Consider the following 22451-nt stretch of genomic DNA (forward strand, 5'->3'; position numbering starts at 1 on the left):
GAAAGGCCTCATTAATGGGAAATTAATATTCATTGCTGGGGACAAAAGGAAGCCTCCGGGCTATGTGACCCGAGGGCCTTGCTCATCAGCAGCGAGATGAGGCTTGGGAGTTAGGCTGGCAGGAACACCCCTGCCCATTTCATCCTAGATGTACAAAAGTACCTGCAGAGAACAGGCTGAGGGTCCAATCCTCAGCCACTGTCCTCCGTCAACATCTGTGGGAGCAGGTCACCTTATTACCTCTCTGGGCCTCGATTTCTTTAGTGGCACAGTGAGGATACTCACGTTCCTCTGGGGTTAGCAAAGATGGGTTAGCAAAGATTGTACTTTTAATACAATTAAAAGTATTTGCCGTTCATGTTCACTTGTTTGTGTAAGCGTCCTCAGTCGTGTCCGACGCTTCGCGACCCCAAGGACGGCAGCCCGCCAGGCTCCTCTGTCCATGGGATTTCCCAGGTGAGAAGACTGGAGCAGTTGCCATTTCCTTCTCCAGGGGATCTTCCCAACCCAGGGATCTAACTTGTGTGTCCTGTACTACAGGCAGATTCTTCACTGCTGAGACAACAGGGAAGTCCTAGTACTTACCATAGATCCAAACATATGCTATATGTGGAGCCCTGGGTTATATAGTTCATGGGGTCGCAAAGAGTCAGACACGACTGAGCGATTAAGCACAGCAGGGTGCATACCAAGGTCACAGGTGAGAAGCAGGATAGCACTGAAACATGTATATTACCATATGTAAAATAGATGACCAGTGCAAGTATGATGCATGAAGCAGGACACTCAAAGCTGGTGCTCTGGGACAACCCAGAGGGATGGGGTGGGGAGGGAGGCAGGAGGGGGGTTCAGGATGGTGGGACACATGTGCACCCGTGGCTGATTCATGTTGATGTGCAGCAAAAACCACCACAATATTGTAAAGTAATTAGTCTGCAATTAAAATAAATAAATTAATTAAAAAAAAAAATCTCTGGAACTGACCAAGCCCCATAGCAATCAACTGTAGCCATGAGCCTCCAGATCTAAACCGGCCAGTTCCCTGACCCCGTATTAGGTAAAATACCCATCCTATTACCCACCCTATAGCACGCTAACCAGTCACCTAAGGCCACCATTCCAGTAGGAACTTTCTCTGCCTTGAGGCTATAAAAATTGCCTACTAGCCTGTGAAAGAGTTTGGCTCCGCCTTGAGCCACCTTGCTGTTTTAACAGCATCTGCCTCTCCAATAAACTTTATTCTCCTCTCATTCTGCCTCATGTCTGGAAATTATTTTCCAACTCGCATACGGACCATGACAGTATATATACATATATGTGTGTGTGTGTATATATATGTATGTATGTATGTATATACTCTGTGTGTGTGTGTGTGTGTGTGTGTATATAGTATATATATATATATGTTGCTTAAGCCTCATCTCAGACCAAGTGAGCCAGAATCTCTGAGGGTGGGGCCTGAGCATCCCAGGTGATGCGACTGCACAGTGGGGGTCCCCCTGGTCCCAGGTAAGGCTGAGTAACCACAAGGGAAGATGTAAGGACTATAGGAGCAAGAACGCTGAGCTTGGAGCAACAGATTCGGATCTGAATCTTAATTCCACCCTTTCTTAGTGATTGACCTTGGAAAGCTCACTTAACATTTCTGAGCTTTTGTGCCCCCAGCGTCCTTAAAAGAGGAAGGACATGGGACTTCCCTGGTGGTCCAGTGGTTAAGACTCTGTGCTTCCAATGCAAGGGGCACGGGGGTGTTTGCAGAACTAAGATTCTGCGTGCCACATGGCATGGCCAAAAAAAAGGAGGAAGGACTTTGGAATATATCCTGCAGGTCTGCTGTGAGGGCAAAGGAGAGGAGTCATGTGGCAGCTTAGCCCACGCCTGATACCGGCAGGTGCTCAAAAAAGCAAGCTGCTGGATCAGCAGTATCGGTAGCAACCTGATGTGGCATCTCAGGTCTGTGGGTTGGGGGTGTTGTCTTATACACCCACTGTATCCCCGGCATCTGAGACCATGCCTGGCATATCACAGGTGCTTAATAAAAAGCAGCTGTAAGAATGCATCATTACGACGGGACTGTGAGTGTGACCTGTGATGCTGTGAGTCTGACCTGGGGTGGCCCCATTCAGAAGGGGGGGATCATGTCACAGAGAGGGCTGGTGGGTCCCCAGGGCTCCTCCGCTCTCCAGAGGCCAGTGCCACAGGCAGAGAGGGCACCACGGCAGTGCCCAGCTAGCCCCACCCCCTACCCCTGGGGATTCTGAACACTCTACGTTTCTTCTGTCACAAGAAGCCTGCTCCTTATTCTAGAGTGTGAGCTGGGGCCACCGTCCTGACTCTGCCCAGGGTTTCCATACCTGATGCCATCCTCGGCGCTGGGCTTTGCTGGGAGCTGTCCGTGCACTGCGTCTCAAAGCTTCTTCAGCTTCTCGAAACAGCGTTCTTCGTCCACAGTCTGCACAGAGATGAGGGGAAGAGAACTGGTGAGCCCCCAAAGATGAACCCACACTGATGGTGGTTTTTCAACTTACAGCTACAATGCCCATCGGGATGCCCAGGGTCATATCTGCAAAGCTCTTCACTTTTATAGCACTCTTTGTAGCCACAAAGCATCAGAAAACAAGCTAAATGGGGACTTCCCTGGTGATTTAGCAGTTAAGAGTCCATGCTACCAATGCAGAGGGCATGGGTTTGATTCCTGGTTGGGGAACTAAGATCCCACAGGCTGAGCAGTGGGGCCAAAAAAAAAAAGAGAGAGAGAGAGAGAAAGAAAACAAGCTAAATGCCCAACAAGGGATGGGGAGTCGGTCACAGCCCCTCATGCTATGGAACAGTATGTATAACAGTGGGCAGCTGAACTGGGCAGGTCTGCATACAAAAGGAGCATCTCTAAGATACAGAAGCAGGTCAGGACAGCACGCACAACAGGCCCACCAAAGGAGGGGCGAGGGGAGAGAACTGTTGAATGACTGAACATACTACTAGGGACCCAAATTCAGAAACTCCTGTTATCTGCCCTTCCCTGAACCCTAGCAAGTCCTGCTTCTCCTAACCAGCAGGTCAGCCTAACTCTCCCCTGTGAAAGCTAGGAGAGTCCATCCCATTTCCCTCTCTGCCCTGGGGGCTAGGAAACTCATGTTAAACTCCAGGTTGAAATGCAGTGGCTCTCCTTGGGGAAGGTTTGAAGACACCACTTTCTCCTTTTATCCCCTTGTTGTATTCATTTTTATTGCCTGTTAATGGCTTGGGATCTTACATACCTATGAGCCAATGAGTTGGAACACAAATCAAGAATAGTGTGCTACAGGGAACTCTGCTCAATGTTATGTGGCAGCCGGGATGGGAGGGGAGTTTGGGGGAGAATGGACACGTGGATACGTACGGCTGAGTTCCTTTTGCTGTCCACATGAGGGTATCACAACATTGTGAATCAGCTATACTCCAATATAAAATAAAAAGTTTTTAAAAAGATTATTGTGTGCTGGACACTTTAGACTTCTTATCATTCAGTCCTTCTGGGAAATCTGCAAGGTGGGCGTAATGACTCCCATTTTACTGAGGATCAGAGAGGACCCAATTGTCAGAGGTCTCAGAGCTAGAAAGGGGCAGAACAGGGTTTGAACCCAACCCAGCCTTGTTCCAAATCCTCTTCTCGTAAGTCAGTAGCACACTGGCCTCTCAGACAAAATGACAAGTCTTGAAAGGCACTCTGGCACTCATTGGTCCCATGTTAAAGATGAGAAAAACAGAGGTGCGGTGAGACCAAACGGCTTCCCCAAAGCAACACGCCCAAACTGTGTCTGACTCCCGTGTGCGTGTGTGTGTGTGTGTGTGTGTGTGTGTGCATGCGCACGCTCAGTCACTCAGTCATGTCTGGCTCTTTGCGACGCCATGGACCGTAGCCCACGAGGCTCCTCTGTCCATGGGATTTCGCCATTTCCTACTCCAGGGGCTCTTCCCTACCCAGGGGTCGAACCTGTGGCTTCTGCGTTGGCAGGCACTTCGCCACCTGGGAAGCCCCAGTCTGACTCCTACGTGCTGCCATTGCATTCATTCGTGCTAAGTCGCTTCAGTTGTGTCCGACTCTCTATGACCTCTTTATGGACTGTGGCCCGCCAGCCTCCTCTGTCCGTGGGACTCGCCAACCACTACCAAATCATTCTGGGGGCCCGTATGGGGCCAGCCGCTGGATCGGGCATCTCCTATTCCACTTCCAGATTTTACTTCATGTATCCTTTTATTATAAGATACATGAAATCCGATTAAAGTCTGCAGAGTATGGATTAACTGAATTCAGACCTGAACAGTGGAATCAATTATCACAGGGGTTAGGTACTGAAGTTAAGACACAGTGAGTGAAAAGCAGGTCTCACCAAAATTATCCTAGACCTTTCCTTAAACGACTGGTACGTGAGATCCAGGAAATGTTAAAAGCCAGGAATTGACTTCTCTGGGCTCCTTTGCCCTGTGGGAGTGGACGCCAAGACTAGTTTAAAAAGAAGTTTAAAAAAAAAAAAAAGAATCTCTCTCTCACTGTCTCTCATTTTCATGCTGTCTCTTTGTGGCTAAGTGGACAGAGTTAACTTGCACGGGCTCACTGGTTTCTGTGCGTGGGATGTGGCTCCATCGCCCCTCATTTGTCAGCAGAGCTGGTGCTGACCTGGCAGTACCGTGCTCACCATGAGTCCCCTCGGTGTGGGAGGCGCTTCTGGAAAAGTCGGAGTGGACGGCTTTCCGAGGGGACGTCTTCAGTTCGGAGTTGGCCCCATTGACATAGACCGAGAAGCCCTGTTCCAGGTGCTCCAGCCTTAACTGCACGGGGTCCTTGGTTTTCAGATGCTTTAATATCCTGGAAGAGAAACGATCACCAGCGTCTCATCCGAGGAGCCTGAGCCACCGCCCACCCCCATGTGGGGAGGGACCTGCCGCTCTGACAGGCAAGCGTTTCTAATCAGAGGCTGGGTGGCGGACGCCCAGCTGTTCATCTATAAACAGCCCTAAGAGGCCCGTTACACACATGGAGGAGCAGGGAGGGGGAGGCTCCGCGGGCTCTGCTTTCATTCTGAGGCTCAAAGGTACATCAGCCAAAACCCGGGTACCACCCTTGCCCCATGGTGGCACAGAGACAAAAGCAGGCGTGTGCATGCTGCTACACACGGCCTGGATGTCCTGGGGCGAGCCCAATTTCACGCACCTCCCCTTGGTGTGGACAGCAGCACTTTGTTCCACGTGGAACAAAATGTGGTCTAAGCCTCGGTGAGAGAGATTTCACGAAACACAGCCCCACATTAGAAAACAGCTGCCATCACGCCAGGCAGACTGATTTTTGGCTTCAAGAAATAAATGTGTTCTCCAACACCTCTGATATCCCAAATGTCATCATTTTACATTCAGATGCAGTTTAAAAATATACCAGTGCAGGCTTTGTTCAAGATTAATGATGTGATGATCAAACCCTTTGCCTGAAAGGGGCTTGGCGTGAGCGTGGCCAGGTTCCTTGTTCAGCTTTCTCCAGAGTCCAACCTCACACTTTGGCTTTGTCCTTTCCCCACTCCTGATGGTCCCTGCCATAGACAGTGCCCAATGTCCATTTCGGAATTGCTCCCATCTGACGTCAAACCCTTCAGAGCCTTTACAAATGCCTGCACACACTCCTACGCCAACTAGATTTCTTTTCGCAGAAGGAGAAATACAAACAACCATGGTGGCAAAAAAAAATTAAAAAGTGGATCCTCTTCAGTGATTAAAAAAGTTCCTACCAAAGCAGCAAAATGTAAATTTTTAAAAACAATAGTGGGATTTTCCTGATAGTCCACTGGATAAGGATCCGACTTCCAATGCAGGGAACACAGGTTTGATCCCTGGTCTAAGATCTCACATGCCACGGGACGACTAAGCCCGCTGGCCACACAACGACTGAGCCCGTGTGCTCTAGAGTCTGCACACTACAACTAGAGAAGCCTGTCTGTTGCAACTATGCCCCGACACAACCCAATAAAGAAATATTTTAAAATATAATAGTAATGGTAAAACCATAAAAGGTAGAAAGCCAAACTCTGTTCTAAACAGTTTGTGTACAGTGTGGGCTTAGTCACTTCAGTCGTGTCTGACTCTTTGTGACCCCATGGACTGTTGTCTGCCAGGTGCCTCTGTCCATGGGATTCTCCAGGCATAAATACTGGAGGGGGTTGCCGTGCCCTTCTCCAAGGGATCTTCCTGACCCAGGGATGGAACGAACCAGAATCTCTTACATTGCCTGCATTGGCAGGTGGGTTCTTTACCCCTAGCGCCACCTGGGAAGCCCCTCTATATTAGAGCCAACTCCCACTGTTTGAGATAAGTTCTATAAAGTTGAGGCAAACACTGAATTTGTGAATACTGAACCACTGTTTCTAGGGCAAAATACAGGATTTGGTTCCTGTGAGCCTCTGGTCACAACGTGTTCGTCAACCGATCAAAATAAAACCTTGTTTTATGTGTGTTTCCGTTTAAAGGCACCTTATTTAATATATTGGGCTTCTCTTGTGGCTCAGCTGGTAAAAAAAACTGCCTGCAATGCAGGAGACCTGGGTTCGATCCCTGGGTTGGAAAGATCCCCTGGAGAAGGGAAAGGTGACCCACTCCAGTATTTAATATATATTGATATTTAATACAGTATCACTGAACTCATGCCGGCAGCACTCCAACTCATGACTGAATGAAGCTTAACTAACACGTGTATTTTCTCCACAAGGGACATCATAGCTTTCTTGGGCTTAAGAATGTGGGATAGCAGCACTTCAACCTTATACCAGGGACCAGTTTAAACAGGGAAGCCACCGCTGAAAAACACAAAAATGTAAAAAACAGGACACTAAGTAAAACAGAAAAAGGACACTTTACTGTATATGGTAAGGGCTTCCCAGGCAGCACAGTGATAATTCACCTGCCAATGCAGGAGATGCAGGAGATGTGGGTTTGATCCCTGGGTCAGGAAGATCCCCTGGAGGAAGAAATGACAGCCCGTTCCAGTATTCTTGCCTGGGAAATCCCATGGACAGAAGAGTCTGGTGGGCTACAGTCCGTGGGGTCACAGAGTCGGACGCTACTGAGCGTGAACACACAGTATCAGATTATTAAAAAGCACCGTAAGTGTGGATTCAGGGGCTACAAATACATTGTAGTGGGTGGATAAATCTGCAAATGTGGAATAAGGATTGACTGTATTAAGACTTTAATCTGTACAACAACCTTATGGGGTCATTAATTTTCTTAACCTCATTTAATAGATAAGGAAACTGGAGCACAGAGAGGTTAAGTAACTTGACCGAGGTCACACAGCTAGTATGGCAGTGAGGCTGGGATGCAAATTGAAGCAGCGTGGTTCCAGAATCTTCACCACAACAAAGACAACTTCAAGAGCTAGCAAGCTGAAACTGACAAGCTTAGACATGGCTGGAAAGAGAACATGCTATGCACTTGGTCTTCGCTCAGTCAGCAAATAGTTTCTGATCAGGAACAATGGTCGGCATTCAGTCCTAACAAAACCACGAGAGCGACCGGAATGTCCCACACTAGGGTAGTGGAAACGGAGATCTCTTGTAGCTATTATAATTATGAAGATTCTGTTGAAACATGGGGGATGTTTGTGATCTGTTCAGAGAGGGGTGGAGAAGGCAGGATAAAAACAGTACCTAGGCGATAAGCGCAAAGTTGGAAAAAAGTGTGTTTGTGGGACCCAGAGTGGAAGGTGATAAATGTGAAAATTAAATCAGCTGTTGAGGGAGGGTGGTGGCATTGTGGGTGATTTCTTTGTTTGCTTTTTTAAATGTTTCTTTGGCGGTTGATACATCCATCTTTTCGGCAATCGTGGCAGGAACATTCATTACAGACTGCTTATCTCTTGCCAGCCTCTGAAGCCTGGGAGATGCCTGATTGTTGGGCAACAGCATAAAACAGAAGGAAAACACAAGTAACTAAGAGACAGTTTCCAAACATGGCAGTAGCTGCGCTCTCTGGTGCAAACAATCAAAGGACGCAGAGGATACCAGTGGTCCCCGGGGAGGGAGAGCAGGGAACCCAGGCCCTGCGAGACCCTGAGATGGTCGGCAGGTGCAAAAATCTGACTACCTGGCCAGGCAGCGCCTGCCTCAACTTCCTTCCAGGAACCACCTTTTCTCCTGATGCTTCCTGAATGGTCGCTGTGGCATCCCGCTACCCAAGCTCTGTGGCTGGTGCTCCACGTGGGTCTCTCTTTAAGCAGACTGATTTATGAAAATGTGGATTTATGAAACTGATAAACGAGGAGATAATTAGTCAGACTGTGAAAAGACTCACTAGAGGAACTCCTCTACTGCAGCTGAGTGCATCAGGAATACCCACGTGGCATCGAAGAAAAGTGGGTGTTTTTTTTTTTAATGGATAGCCTACTTTGCATAAAAAACTGCCCTTGGTGTCCGGGATTCAGGAAAGTCAGATTCAGTCCCCTGCCCTGCTGGAGATGGAGCCCCCAGGCACTTGCTGCCCCATCGCACTCTGTCCCCTTCCAGCAGGGGTCCCCAGCCTCTGGGACCTAATGCCTGATGATCTGAGGATAGAGCTGATGGGATGATAATAGAAATAAAGAGCACAGTCTGTGAGACCATCCCCCTCACCCGGCCCACGGAAAAATCATCTTCCACGGAACCAGTCCCTGGTGCCAAAGTGGGTTGGGGACCACTGCCTTATAGATTCTGTACGTTTCATGTCACGAGTCTCCCTGCCTCACACTGCAGTGTAGTATCTGCGTGCCTGTTCATTCTCCCTTCATGCCCCCCACCCCGGGTGTGGGGTCTGTGCTGAGGGCGAGGAAAGGTGAGGAATACTCTCAGAACCTATTTCTGGAACTCAAGGTCTAGCAGGAGAGAGAAGGCATGGACGTGCATTCTAATCCAGCCCCCGGGTATCTAACCATGTCTCAGGCATCGTTTCTGCTTATCTTGTGATGACCTTCAGGGGCGCTTGTGCAGAGAGCTCTTTTGTACAGAAGACGAAGTGGAAACACTGAGTTAGAGCACAGGGTGGCACAAGGGGCTGTGACCGGGGACATGAGATGCTTGACATGGGTGGTCGGGGCACAAGCAGGGGTTCAGGTGAGGAGAGGACTTAGCTGAGCTCCAAGGGCAGGGAGCGCGTTGCTCACAGGTCTGCTCGTGACCAGGCTTATAACAACTGTCTTGGTCTATAGGCGCCTTGGCTGCTGTGTGACTGTGGGCTGGCCACATGCCTCCTTCGGACCTCAGGAAACCCCAGGGTCAACTGAGGGGCTCTCTAAGTGTCATGCATTCAAGGATTATCTGGATGTCTGCTCACTTTTTTTTTAATTTGGCTGTGCCAGGTCTTAGTTGTGGCATGTGGAATCTAGTTCCCGAACCAGGGATCGAACCCAGGCCCCCTGCATTGGGAGTGCGGAGTCCCAGCCACTGGAACACCCAGAGAAGTCCTTCAGCTCACTTTCAAGAAGACATATTTATCACCAAAAAGATGACGATGATGATGGAGAACGCATACTTGGATGGGTGGGCTTACTGCAGACCCTCAAACACCTTGTCCTGCTCAATCCTTCACTGGCCCAGGAATTAAGATCCTGGCATTGGCCTGTTTTATAGATGTACTTGTCCAAGGTCAGAGAGTCGAAGAAGCGGCTGGGATTTAAATTCTGGTCCATGAGGCTCCAGAGCTCATCTCCCTGCCACGTCATCCTGCCGTTTCTTGTCTCCTCACTAGGCATCACGCCACAGAGCTCCACACAAGGAGAGTGCAGAGGAGAAGCAGTGGCTCCCAGGTAGGGCTTTTTGGAGGCAGTGGCATTTGAATGAAGCCTTGAAGGATGGAGAGGCAGGGGACAGCGGTGCAAGGAGCCTGCCGTTCCTCCTGGAACCTAGTGGCTCACAAGCTCCAGTATTTGTCCTCTAGGAAGTCACCAGCCCCCGTCCGTGTGGGCGGAGGTGGCGTGGTGCGGAGGACCGAGCTCTGTGCTGGGGGCTCTGCCATTTCCCAGCTTTCGTGGGCAAGTCCCTACACCTCCGGGGCCTGTCTCCTCTTCTGTAAAATGAGACCCAGGATGCCTAAGCTCATGAGGATGGAAGGGGATGCCAGATGAAGCTCCAGCTTAAAGATTGGTCTGTGCAAGACCCCCTCAGAGCTGGTTCTCCCCTTTCTTCCTTCTGCCTAAATCTTCTCATGGGGCAGTGGGTTCACCTCTCAGTTGGGTACATTTTCCTGTAAGTTTCCCTCAAACAACCTTTTTTTAAAAAAAAAACAATACCATTGCTGGATTCTTAGACCTGCCGCCCTCTAGCGTGTATATTACAGCCCCGTTTAGCTGTTAGCTCTTAACTGTTCCTCCTGTCTCAGCCCTTTGATGATTCGGGCTGCTTTTTTGTGGGTCCTGTTAGGCATGATTATATCTTTCATGAGGCCGCCAAGTGAGCAGAATCACTAAGCATCCTCTGGGCGAGGGTTGTGTGCGGGTCAACAAGAGCTGCCGCATCTCCCCCACCCTCCCTGGTCCTCTCCTGGAGCTCACGATCACTCTCTGCCCCTTCTGGCCCAGTCCTGAGTAGTCTTGTGCTCACCTAGGGGGAGTTCCTCGAAGGCAAGGGTTGTGTGCCAGACACCTGTCCTTTTCATCTGTCCAGTCACTCGCCCCCGTCTTCCAAACACAGCTCAGATTCCCCTTGAGAACTGCCCCCTTCCTCCCCTTACTCCACGTGGTTTGAGTGAGACTCACACCCTTGCCCAGCTTCATGGGGTGGCCCAGGAGGGGCCAGGCAGACTCTGCCACCCCACCAGGCTCAGGGCGGTGGTGGCTCATGGATGGAAACTCAGGACTTTTGAGTGAGGATGGGCTGGAACTATTACGAAAGATGTTTTCTTCCTCTAGAGGTAGGATGTCAGTGGGTTTCCGGGGACTGCCTTGGCCCCTCTGAGGGAGGTACCCTTGTGAGGTGGTTCCAAGGTGAGAAAACAGAACTGAGAGATGGAGAGTGACTGATTTCAGTGACCCACTTTGAGTACCTGGATCCAACTATGCCTGAAGCCCGCGTATCATCCCAGATTTGTTTATTTTGCAAGGCAATAAGTTTCACTGTTTAAAGTCATTTTACTCTGGGTTCCTGTCCCTTCGAGCAGAGGAGCACTGACTAAGGCTGCCTGCGTCCCCCTCATTGCAATGTCCTCCTTAGTACTAGTGCAGAGAAGGTACTCAGAGGAATCCTGCTGAAAGAATAAAAGAAAAACCTGATCAGCATTTTGTGGGTAGCCGTGTTCCGGACAGGTCTCTAAGAACTCAGCCCAGTGATTACACACCCCCTTCTTGGGTCACAGGCAACCCAGTATGCAGACTGGGTTTTCACCTCCCTCTGTGCCCAATATGAAGTTCAGAGGCTGGGATTTCCCTGGTGGTCCAGTGGTCACAACTTCACCTTCCAATGCAGGGGGTGAGGGTTTGATCGCTGGTCGAGGACTTAAGATCCCACATGCCTTGTGGTCAAAAAACCAAAACAAAAAGCAGAAGCAGCGTTGTAACAAATTCAGTAAAGACTTTAAAAATGGTCCACGTAGGAAAAAAAAGTTTTAAAAAGGCTCAGAGGCTGGTTTTCAACCCAGTCGTTTTTTTATTTGGTGTATAATTGCTTTACAATGTTGTATGAGTTTCTCCTGTACTACAAAGTGAATCAGCTATATGTGTATATATCTATATGTATAGATCTATATACGTGTGTATAGGTACCCTCCCTCTTGAACCTCCTTCCCACTCTACCCAGTCTTATAAGTAGATTTCCAACTCAATTTCAGTTTACCCCTACAAAACCCCTCCATAGTGAACTTAGAGCCACTGGCAGCCCTGGCAGATTTCTCTCCCCTGGATTACTGATGACAGCGTCAAACAAAACGTAAATAAGAAAGCACGGAGACTTTGCCGGTGGTCCAGTGGTTAGGGCTCTGTATTTCCACCACAGGAGGCGCAGATTCAATCCCTGGTCTGGGAACTAAGATCCCACATGCTGCGTGGCACGGCTGGAAAAAAAAAAAAAAAATGTAGGGCCCAGCCCCACCACTTCCTGGCTGCATGACACTGGGCAAATGCTTGCTGTCCTGGTCTCCACTTCCGCATCTGTAAAACTGGTGAAATAACTGCCTTACCGGGCAGTGTGTGGATAAAACGAGAGGATGGGGGCAAGCTGCCTGGCACACAGCTGGCACTTCAGCAAAGGTGCCTCTTCAGGCTCGATCTGATGCCAGCTCCAGGGCACTCCCACTCTGCATATGTCTCCATTTGGAGGCGTTTCTAGCTTTACCTTCTAATTCCCTGTCATCAAGCCAGCTCCCTCTCGGTGACAAACTCATCTCCCAAATCTTATGGCAGCTCCATTTTGACATATTTTTTAATTGCCTTTGTGCTGCGACCTCCTCTCTAGCTCTTCTCAGCTATGCTATTGGCCGGTGCCTCTTTGATCACACACGTATTGATCCCTCGATTAATGAGAAGCAATTTGCTCATGAGGAACTATGATACTCTCCTCCCAGACAAGTCACGTGTATACAATTCAATGATCGCCCAGGTGTTCGGGGGCACCATCCAGCATGCCAGAAACTGAATAAAAACATTCTGTTCCCTGGCATTAATGATGATAAAAACCCACATTGGGCTAATCAGCGCAAGCCTGGGTTTGAGGTTGCCCCTGGGACGGAGGGAGACGAGCACAGAGCAGCTGGGCACATGGGATGTTGCCTGGCATTTCTGGCTGCTCTTGGAGAGTTTATCTATTCAAAGGTGCTCTACTGGGGGCAGGATTGCCTTGCTTGCAGGCATCTGGAATGGGGGCAGGTCTCGTTGTCATAGATACTGGAGGTCTTAGTGAAATTTAGTAAGAGGACAGGTAGGCAGGGATGCTAAACTCCTACAACACGTGGGGCAACCCTGTACATTAAAAGCTTTCCCCATGCAACACGCCTCCAGGGCCCCAGCTGACAAGCACCCGGAATCCAGCCCACCAGACAAGGGCTGAATTCATATTCAGAATAACAACCCCCAGACTGTCTTGCCTACAAGACCCCAAGCACAGCCCCAAAGCACAAAGTCCCAAATAAGTCCCCCTGTCCTTCCCGCTCCTGCAGATCTGCGGGGTGTGGAGCTGTAGTATCCTTCTGTCTGTTTTGCGCTTTGATTTGAATTCATTACCAACATCTTGTAGGGCTTTCCAGGTGGTGCTAGGGGTAAAGAATCTGCCCGCCAATGCAAGAGACCCAAGAGATGCAGGTTCGATCCCTGGGTCAGGAAGATCCCCTGGAGGGGGGCATGGCAACCCACTCCATTTTTCTTGCCTGGAGAATCCCATGGACAGAGGAGCCTGGCAGTCTACAATCCATAGGGTCGCAAAGAGCTGGACACAACTGAAGCTTCTTAGCATGTACACAACAACATTTTAAAACTCAGGATATTTCACCACACAAGTCCAGATTTTCAGTGTCTCCTGTCTCCTTGGAGGATATGAACCCCTGGGCCCGTGAGAGTTCCAGGCACCCACTGTCCCCACCGAGCTAGCTTCACTCACTGCCTGACCCCTCCTAGCATCTAAGTTTGCAAACCCAGCTTTCCCCAAGGTTCCAAGGCCTGAAGACAAACCACAATGAACTGCAGGTGAACTTGCACAGCCTTGCAAAGGCCTGGAGAACATAATACTCTCCAGCCAGACCACAAGCTTTGACCTCAGTACACACGGCATCGGGCTGCAGGTTTTTTATGAGAATCGGCACTCCAGAGTCAAATCAGGACTGACAGCTTTAAACGACATTGACCAACTTCAAACACAAGTATAAAAGGACTCCCCCTTTACATAACAAGGCATGATTATAGGCTCAGATTTCCGCGGGCCTTCAAAGCCTGTGAGATCACAGGCTAGGTTATTCATACACCGGCCCTGCCAAATTCTAGCTTTTCTTAACAAACCCAGCTTCTCCCAGAACAGAGGCACGGAGACGAGAAGCGGGCCCCACACGTCCGATGGTTTGCTACAGCTCAATCGAAAGATGCGATTAAATCAATGAATGGAGAAATAGGAACTGGGATGGCAGATATTATTCCAAGCCTCTGCATGGAGGGCAACTGCAGCCCGTTCCAATGTGAAACCGAGCCTGCATGCTGTTAATAACTCTAAATAGGCTTTTGATTTGGTTAATATCAGGGCTGCTGTCGGGCGGCTGCATCTTACCGGTTCCTCTGCTGGAGCAATATTAAATACTCATCGTGCTTCTCATCAAAGTCTGTCACCATGTCCTTAGTGTAACCCTGAAATGAAGAAACAGAGCGGTGTGATGTCGGAATGCAGGGGAGCGTTTACCGAGGCCTAGGTACAGCACACGCCCCAAGGGAGGCCGAGAGGCAGAGGCTGACCTTGACGAAGGCCTGGCTCCCTGGATGCATCACCCTGGCGACCCAGAGCCCCAGAGACTGTCTGACGGCCCAGTGGATCTAGAACATACGCAACTAACAGTCTATGAAAAGGAGAAGGGTGATTTGATTCCCCAGCCTCACTGTTCATTCCTCCCATGCCCTAATAAAATCAAGGACTCTGAGAAGATTTGGGCTTTACTGTTTTCTCCATGCTCGTGATTTGGTGATCTCTATTGCCCTAACCAGATGGAACCCAAATCAGTTGTTTGAGAGAGAAATCTCATTTTTTTTTTCTTGCCACTGTGAAAGAAATGCATGCTTATTATAAACAACTCAGTCATTACAAAAATATACGATGCAGAGAGTGAAGATTCCTTTGAAGCAGATGTTTGTGGTTTTCTGCTTCCCCTTCTGGTCACAGAACTCTGGATTTCTTTGGGGGAACCGTTCAGTCCCTTTTCCCAGTTTGCTGGCTTCCTTAGATGCCCTTGAAAGTTCCTTTGGTCTGCGCTCGGGTCACATGACCTTGACCTTGGTCTCGCCCATCAACACAGTACTTCCCCTGGCCGCAAGGATCCACTGGTCAGGGGATGAGCCTCAGCCTGAGCCTGGCCCTTGAAACTCAGCCCAAGGACTTTACTGATACTCCTGGGGAAAAGCTACTCTCTTTCCACTCGGGTGCTAAGGTAACGAGACGCAGGCTTGGCAATGCCTGAGAACGAAGTCAAGAAAGAAGACAGCAGATCCCAGCGATGCAAAGACGGAGAGTCCTAGTGACATAATTTGAGCCCCTGGATCCACCCGTGCCTGAAGAAGTGTCTGGACAACTTAGTTACGACCCTAACGTTATTTTGTTTCAACTGAGTTTCTGTCATTTGCAGCCAATAGAATTATATAAGTCGTTACCATGGCCTGATCATTAGAGATAAAGATTATCTCTATTAAAGATTTTTACAGCCCTATGGGGGGATAGTAAATGTATAATAAACTATAAATATTAAAAGTGACATACGGACCTCCCTAGTGGTGAGGTGGATAAGAATCTGCCTGGCGATACAGGGGACATGGGTTCAATCCCTGGTCTGGGAAGAGTTCACATGTCCAGGAGTAACCAAGCCCATGTGCCACCACTCCTGAAGCCCATAAACCTAGAACCTGTGCTCCGCAACAAGAGAAGTCACCGCAGGGAGAAGCCCGTACACCCCAGCCAAGAGCAGCCCCCATTCGAGGGAACTAGAGACATCCCACAAGCAGCGATGAAGACCCAGCGCAGCCAAAACAAATGAATGCAGCGACATACGTAACACCAGTAAAACCTCCACTCTGATTCGATACATATTCCACTAGATGCTTTTCTTTGCTTGTAATATACATATATCCATATTTATAAACACACACACATTCTTTTAAACGAAAGTAGGGTCATACTGTAAAGATGCTTTGCCATCTTCTATGCTTCTTAACTAACTTCTTAACTAAAGAGACAGTGTAGGCTTCATTCTAGCCACAAGTCAGACGGATTAAGTGTTAAATGGCAAGTGAGACGCTTGTAATAGAAACACAATTTGTGTGAAAATCCTAACAATTATCATGGGGAGAAGAAAAAAAAAGAGATTTTCCATCATTGTCTTCTTAGCTTCTCAAAATCTGCCTTGCACCCCATTAATCTACCAGAACTCTTCCCAAGGGTGACCCATACCCTCCTTAAGCAAATATGATAGCTGTTTCCAACTTCATCCTTTTCCATTGATCCGGGGCCACGGGGAGCTGTTCCCGCCCATCCGTTCCCCAAGTTCTCCCCCTCTAGCTTCCGAGGTTCTGAATGAGGCTCCTCCCCTCCCGCACCTTCTCTGGCTGCCCTTCTTCCTTGGCCTTGGACGTGGATGGTCGCTGTCTCTGTCCATCTCAGCTGTCTGTACCTTTCTCCCTCTGCCTTCCTGTCTCCTTCCGATTCCAAGGAAATGGGTCCCCCGTGTGTGGGGACGCCAGAGGGTCCCTGCCAGTCCAGCACTGGCAGCCCAGCCCTCTTCTCACTCCTTTTCCTGCAGGAAGGACCCTAGGCTGTGGCCGTCTGCTTCCTTCTTTCCCTGTTGCCCCCCACTTTTCCTCCCAGGCTCCCCTCTCTCTGAGCCACCTGGGGAAAGGATGCTGGAATCCTGTCTTTTCTTTCACCCTGAGTCTCTGAAGCCTCCGAGTTTTCCTGGGGTTTTTCGGGCTAGCTAATCTGGCCAATCAGGAAGTGAAGAATAATAAGAAAGGATGATACTCTGAAATCATAAGAAATTTAAACAAACTAGCAGGTGTTCCTATTCCTATTTCCCTGGCTTCCTGAGAAGCCCAGAGACTTTCCTTGGTCCTCCCTGGACTGAGTCCTGCCTCATTTTGACTGTGAGGAAAGCAGCGTGACCTCAGGAGAGCTGGTAGGTTGCAGGATATGGAGTCTGGAGAGGATTCTCAGTTCCTTTTTCAGAACAACGTGTATACGAGGCGGACAGTTGACGAAGCATTTCCATATACATGATTCTCCTTTGATCTTCGTGGCAACCCTTGAAGTGGTTATTACCACCCCATTTAAGAAACAAGGAAACCCATCCCATGCGCCTTCCAGAAACATGGATCCTACTCCACGGTAATTTACATAACTATTTTGAGATATTAAAATGGCCACTGATATATTATGGTACGGGATGAAATATTCAATGACATTTTTAGATGAAATATGAGACTTCAAAGAGATCGCAGCTCGGGGTGGGCTGTCCTGGGTTTTCACCTCCGGGAATACATTTATTCGCCTCTGCCAGGAGGGAGATGTCATTGGAAAGATTTGAAGAGCTCAGGCACAGAGCCAGCAAAACTTCTCATCAACCCCATGTTTCTCAAATGCTGATGCGTGTGTAAATAACCTGAGACTGTGTGGAAAGTGAGGTTCTGATTCAGAGGCCCAAGCTGACACCTATAACAAGCTCCCAGGCAATGCCCGTGGGCCACACTTTGCCAGCGAGGCCCTGGACCAGCCCTGTTTACTCCTCATTACTCACAATATGCCCATCTCTAATCAGGTCAGCATTGAACTTGAGCTGTGAAGAATGTGAGCTTTGGAGTCCCGTGTGTGTTGCATGCTCAGTCGCTAACTTGAGTCTAACTCTTTGCGACTTTATGGACTGTAGCCTGCCAGGCTCCTCTGTCCCTGGGATTTCCTAGGCAAGAATACTGGAGGGGGTTGCCATTCCCCTCTCCAGGGGATTTTCCTGATCCAGGGATCAAACCCACACCTCTTACGCCTCCTGTGTTGGCAGGTGGGTTCTTTACCACTAGTGCCAACTGGGAGACTCAGCTTCAAGTCTCAACAGTGCTACTTGTTTCTGTCAAATGGAGGTAACAATAGTACCTGTCTGGTTGGATCTGTCTTTCCCTCATAGGCTTCCCTGGTGACTCAGTGGTCAAAAAAAAAAATCCACCTGCCAATGTAGGAGACACAGGTTCCATCCCTGATTTGGGAAGATCCACTGGAGAAGGGAATGGCTACCCACTCCAATATGCTTGCCTGGGAAATCCCATGGACAGAGGAGCCTGGCGGGCTACAGTGCATGGGGTCACAGACACGAATTAGTGACTAAACAGCAACAACAACACAGGATCGAAGGTGAGTTGGATGCAATAACAATAAGAAGGCCACAGCATGGAATCTGGCACCTGGGTAGTTCTCAGTATTTAAATAGTACTATCTTAGCCCCGCCCCACCCCACCCAGCTCACTGCTGTCCTGATGCCCTAATTATTCGATTCCCTTCCCCTTGTGGCTCCCCCCAGATCCTCTCCAAGGCCCAGCTCAGCTCCCCAAGTCTCCATGAAGGCTTCCTCTGCCATTCTCACCCCCTCTCACTTCAGCTCAGTTTGAAACCCTGCAATTAGTATTAAGTTAAACACAATACAGGGTGAAATCGTATATAATTAAGTGCTACGTTGTAAGCCTTTAACTATATCTATTGCTCACTCATTATCTGGGGATTTGGAGACCTGGAGGGGAGCCCTGAACTCTGCTACTTACCTTCTCTGAGCCTCTGTTTCCTTGTCTGTAAAAAGGGGATGTTAATAAGGTCTACCTTGCAGATCTACTCTAAGAATAAAAGTGGAAATCATTAAGCATCCTTTTCTTTCTTCTTATTACTGATTCCTTAGCTGGATTATAAATTTCTGGAGTGTAGAACTGTGCGGAAGTGGGGGAACCAACCATCATGTGGGAAACCTGGAGCCCTGGGCCCCAGTCTCAGCTTCCACATTGTCCAGCTCCGTGATGGTAACTGCTGAGGATGACCAGTGCCCACCAGTTAACTCTCACCCTGGTCAGATGCCAGACATCTCTCTTCCTGGCACGGCATATTTCACTTTGCTGAGGCTTTATTTCTCAGGCTATAGAACGTGGAATGTGAGAGTGAGTGAGTATTAATTAATATTTAAGCCTTCCCCCTGGAGTAGGAAATGGCAACCCACTCCAGTATTCTTGCCTGGAAAATCCCATGGACAGAGAACCCTGGCTGGCTGCAGCCCATGAATTGGCAAAGAATCAGACATGACTGAGCATGCACACACATCAGACATCCTACAAACACAGGAGAACCTTGTAAAGTACCAAGTTTATCATCATCATCTTTTAGCAAATGTTGATCAAGTGTTTACTGTGTGGCTGCTACCTATGCAATGAGGATTTAACAAAAACGTCAACCCAGTGGGTAGCCAGATCCCAGCTTTTCTGTAGACTGCACCCAACCCTCGGTCAGGGGCTGATCCTCCCAACTCTGCCCCGCATTCCGGTTCTGAGGGATGTGAATGGCAGCCCCTGCTGTCATGCGCTCAGTCAAGCAACACACTGGCCAGAGTCTATAATTTAGGGAATGGCCTGCCGTGGGGTCTGGGGACACCCATTCAATTGAATGCATAAGGGTATTTTTCTGGGAAGAGAGTCCATCACTTTCATCAGATTCCCAAGGGCATCTGAGGCCACAGAAAGGAGACAATTGATTATGCTGTGCTGTGAATAGTGGCTCAGTCATGTCTGACTCTTTGCGACCCTGTGGACTATAACCTGCCAGGCTGCTCTGTCCATGGAATTCTCCAGACAATAATCCTGGAGTTGCCATGCCTTCCTCCAGGGTTTCTTCCCAACCCAGAAATTGAACAGCAGTCTCCAGCATTGCAGGCAGATTCTTTACCAGCTGAGTTACCAGGGAAGCCCCAAGGGATTATAACAAAAGTGTATCTAATGTGATGCCACGGATCTGAAGGAGGGGACTGGGGAGGCTCCTGAGGGCATGGCCAGGCTCAAATCCTTGGGAGTCATCCTGAAAGCCTCACTCACTCACTCACTCACTTTCCCACTCCAGGTCCAATCCATCAGCATCATGTGAAAAATACCACTTATTCCCTAATCTGACCACTTCTCCCCACCTCCTTGCTACTGCACTGGTTCAGGACTCCTGTCCTCCCGCTCCTGCCCTCCCCGCTGCCATCCATCCTCCCTGCGACAGCCCGGGAGTCCTGAAAGGGAAGCCGAATCATTTCACTTCTCTGCTCTGGACTCTGCAGGGGTTCCCAGCGGCCACCAGGCCCCACCCACTGGGCCTCCACCCACGTCTCTGACCACCTCATCACTCCGGTACCCGAAACACCCAGCCTGTGCCCACCCACCCAGGGGCCTTTGACTCCCCATCCTTCCCCTGGGGAAATACCCAGATTCCTCATCTCCTTCAAGGCTGGTCTCAGATCTTACCTTCTTGGCGACGTCCTCCCCAGGCATCCTATTTAAAATTCCAGGGACTTTCCTGGTGGTCCAGTGATTAAAAAGCCGAGCTTCCAATCCAGGGAATGTGGGTTCAGTCTCTGGTTGGGGAACTAAGATTCCACAGGCCACAAGGACTGAGCCCGGGTGTCACAACTGAAGAGTCTGTGAGCCACAACAAAGATCAACCAAACCCCAACGCAGGAAAAAATAAATATTTTTAAAAATTGCAAGCCATGTATATACACACACACACACATATTCCCAAACCCTCACTTATATAAACTCTCCTTGATCTTATTCATCATGCCTCTTATTACTGGGCCATCCCCTTGCACTTCTCCATGAAGGCAGAGACTGTCTGTTTTGATCGCTTTGTGTATTCTAAGCCCCTAGGACAGTGCCTGGCACACGATGGGCCCTCATTAAATGAATAAATGAGACGTTCGAGCTGAGATTTGAAAACTAAACAGTCTGGGGACCTTCTCTCTGGTCCAGTGGCTAAGACTCTGTGCTGTCTGTGCAGGGGGCCTGGATTCGATCCCTGGTGGGGGAACTAGATCCCACATGTCAAAACTGAAGAGCCCACAGGCCGCAATGAAGATGGAAGATCCTGCGTGCCACAACTAAGACCTGGAGCAGCCAAATATTAATAAATAATTAATAAATAAAAATAAATATTAAATATCTTCCCTCGTAGCTCAGTTGGTAAAGAATGTGCCTGCAGTGCAGGAGACCTAGGTTCGATCCCTGGGTTGGGAAGATGCCCTGGGAGAAGGAAATGGCAACCCACTCCAGTACCCTTGCCTGGAAAATCCTATGGACAAGAGGAGCCTGGGGGGCGCGGTCCATGGGGTCACAAAGAGTCGGGCACAACTGAACGACTAACACACACAACACACACACACAGATATTAAAAAAAGAAAGTTAAAAGGCTCGCTGGACAACAAGAGAAAGGCATTCCACACAGCAGGAGGGGCAGGAGCTAAGGTTTGGGAGTCTGAAAAAGCCTGAAAAGGCTCATGGATCAGTCAGAAGTTGGGTTTGCCTAGAGTGACAGGTGCCGAGGAGGCTCGAATTAAGTATGGCAAATGGTCCAAGGAATTCAGACGTGACATGAAAGCCAAGTCCCACGGCCATCATTGTTATCCTTATCATCTTTATCCCTAATGCTGGCCCCAGAGAAATTTGTAGAATTTTATCAATGGCCGTATTATTAATTCTCTCTGGGGGAAAAAACATGGAATTGGAAAGAAACGCCTAAAATCAGTTATGCTTAAAGGAGCTCGACAGAGTCTATATTTCAGGGATCACGTACTCCTCTGAGGCCAGAAGATTGGAATTCTCCTAAAGAGGGTTGATTTAGTGAGTGCCAGAGCCTGAGCTGCATTCACGAGCAGCTGAGAGCGTTGGGTTGGCTTCCAGGGCCGGCAGATGTCGGGGACCTGACTTTGCAGGTGTCAAGTCCCATCAGAGAAGAACAATAACTTGGAATGGCTTAATGATGAGGCTGTGAACACACTGTGTTGGGGGCACCATGCGGAGTTCACAGAGCACTTCCACACAACTGACTTACTCCATCTGTTCTGCCCCTCCCCCAGCCAAGTGCCACATCTTACTGCAGGGACCATTTATGAGTGACAAGCGAACGTTACAGGTCAATGGAGCCCAGGTTTTGGGCCACTTCAATGACCATTTAAGGTACTTTTTGTGGGTGTCTGCAAGAATGCTATGCCCTGGGATCATTATCCGCATTTTACAGAGGCGGAAACGGAGGCTTTGAAAGCTGAAGCAAATTGCCCCAAAGCCATGTCCAGGGGAAGATAGTGGACATCTGTTGTTTTTGTCATTTCTTTTTTTCTTTCTTTCTTTTTTGACTGCACCACAGGGCATGCAGGATCTTAGCTCCCTGACCAGGTATCAGACCCATGCCCCCTGCCATGGAAGCGCAGGGTCTTAAGCACTGGACCACCAGGGAAGCCCCTATTCATTTTCTTCTAGTTACATCTCCTCGGTTTGCCTTTGGGAAACCATCTCTCCTCACTCTCAGCATACATGGTGCGGGTGGAAATCACACTGGCAACCCCTCAAGGGTGAGCACATGACTGAGGCTTGGACAGCCAAGGCCAGGCTTATCTGGCTAGTCTGTCTCCCTGGTCATGTGACTGGTTTAGGGCTGTGCCCAAAGCCAGGTCAACAGACTCAAACCAGTGATTGGTTGAATCTGCTAGAAAAGTCCCTCTCTCTCTTCCCCTGGAATTAT

At 49.1% G+C, this 22451-nt stretch overlaps 1 protein-coding gene across 1 annotated transcript in view; it reads right to left on the bottom strand.

Annotated features, from left to right (window-relative positions):
• The window catches only part of KATNIP (katanin interacting protein), a 236339-nt gene that overhangs the window by 160339 nt on the left and 53549 nt on the right, over nucleotides 1-22451 (bottom strand). Inside the window, exons 3-5 of the mRNA XM_006070561.4 lie at nucleotides 14232-14308; nucleotides 4677-4846; nucleotides 2355-2452 (exon numbers count right to left, since the gene is read on the bottom strand). Coding sequence (XP_006070623.4) covers nucleotides 2355-2452; nucleotides 4677-4846; nucleotides 14232-14308 — 345 coding nt within the window. The remainder of the gene's footprint in view (nucleotides 1-2354; nucleotides 2453-4676; nucleotides 4847-14231; nucleotides 14309-22451) is intronic.

This window comes from Bubalus bubalis, chromosome 24 (assembly GCF_019923935.1).
Source record: "Bubalus bubalis isolate 160015118507 breed Murrah chromosome 24, NDDB_SH_1, whole genome shotgun sequence".
Lineage (NCBI taxonomy): Eukaryota > Metazoa > Chordata > Mammalia > Artiodactyla > Bovidae > Bubalus > Bubalus bubalis.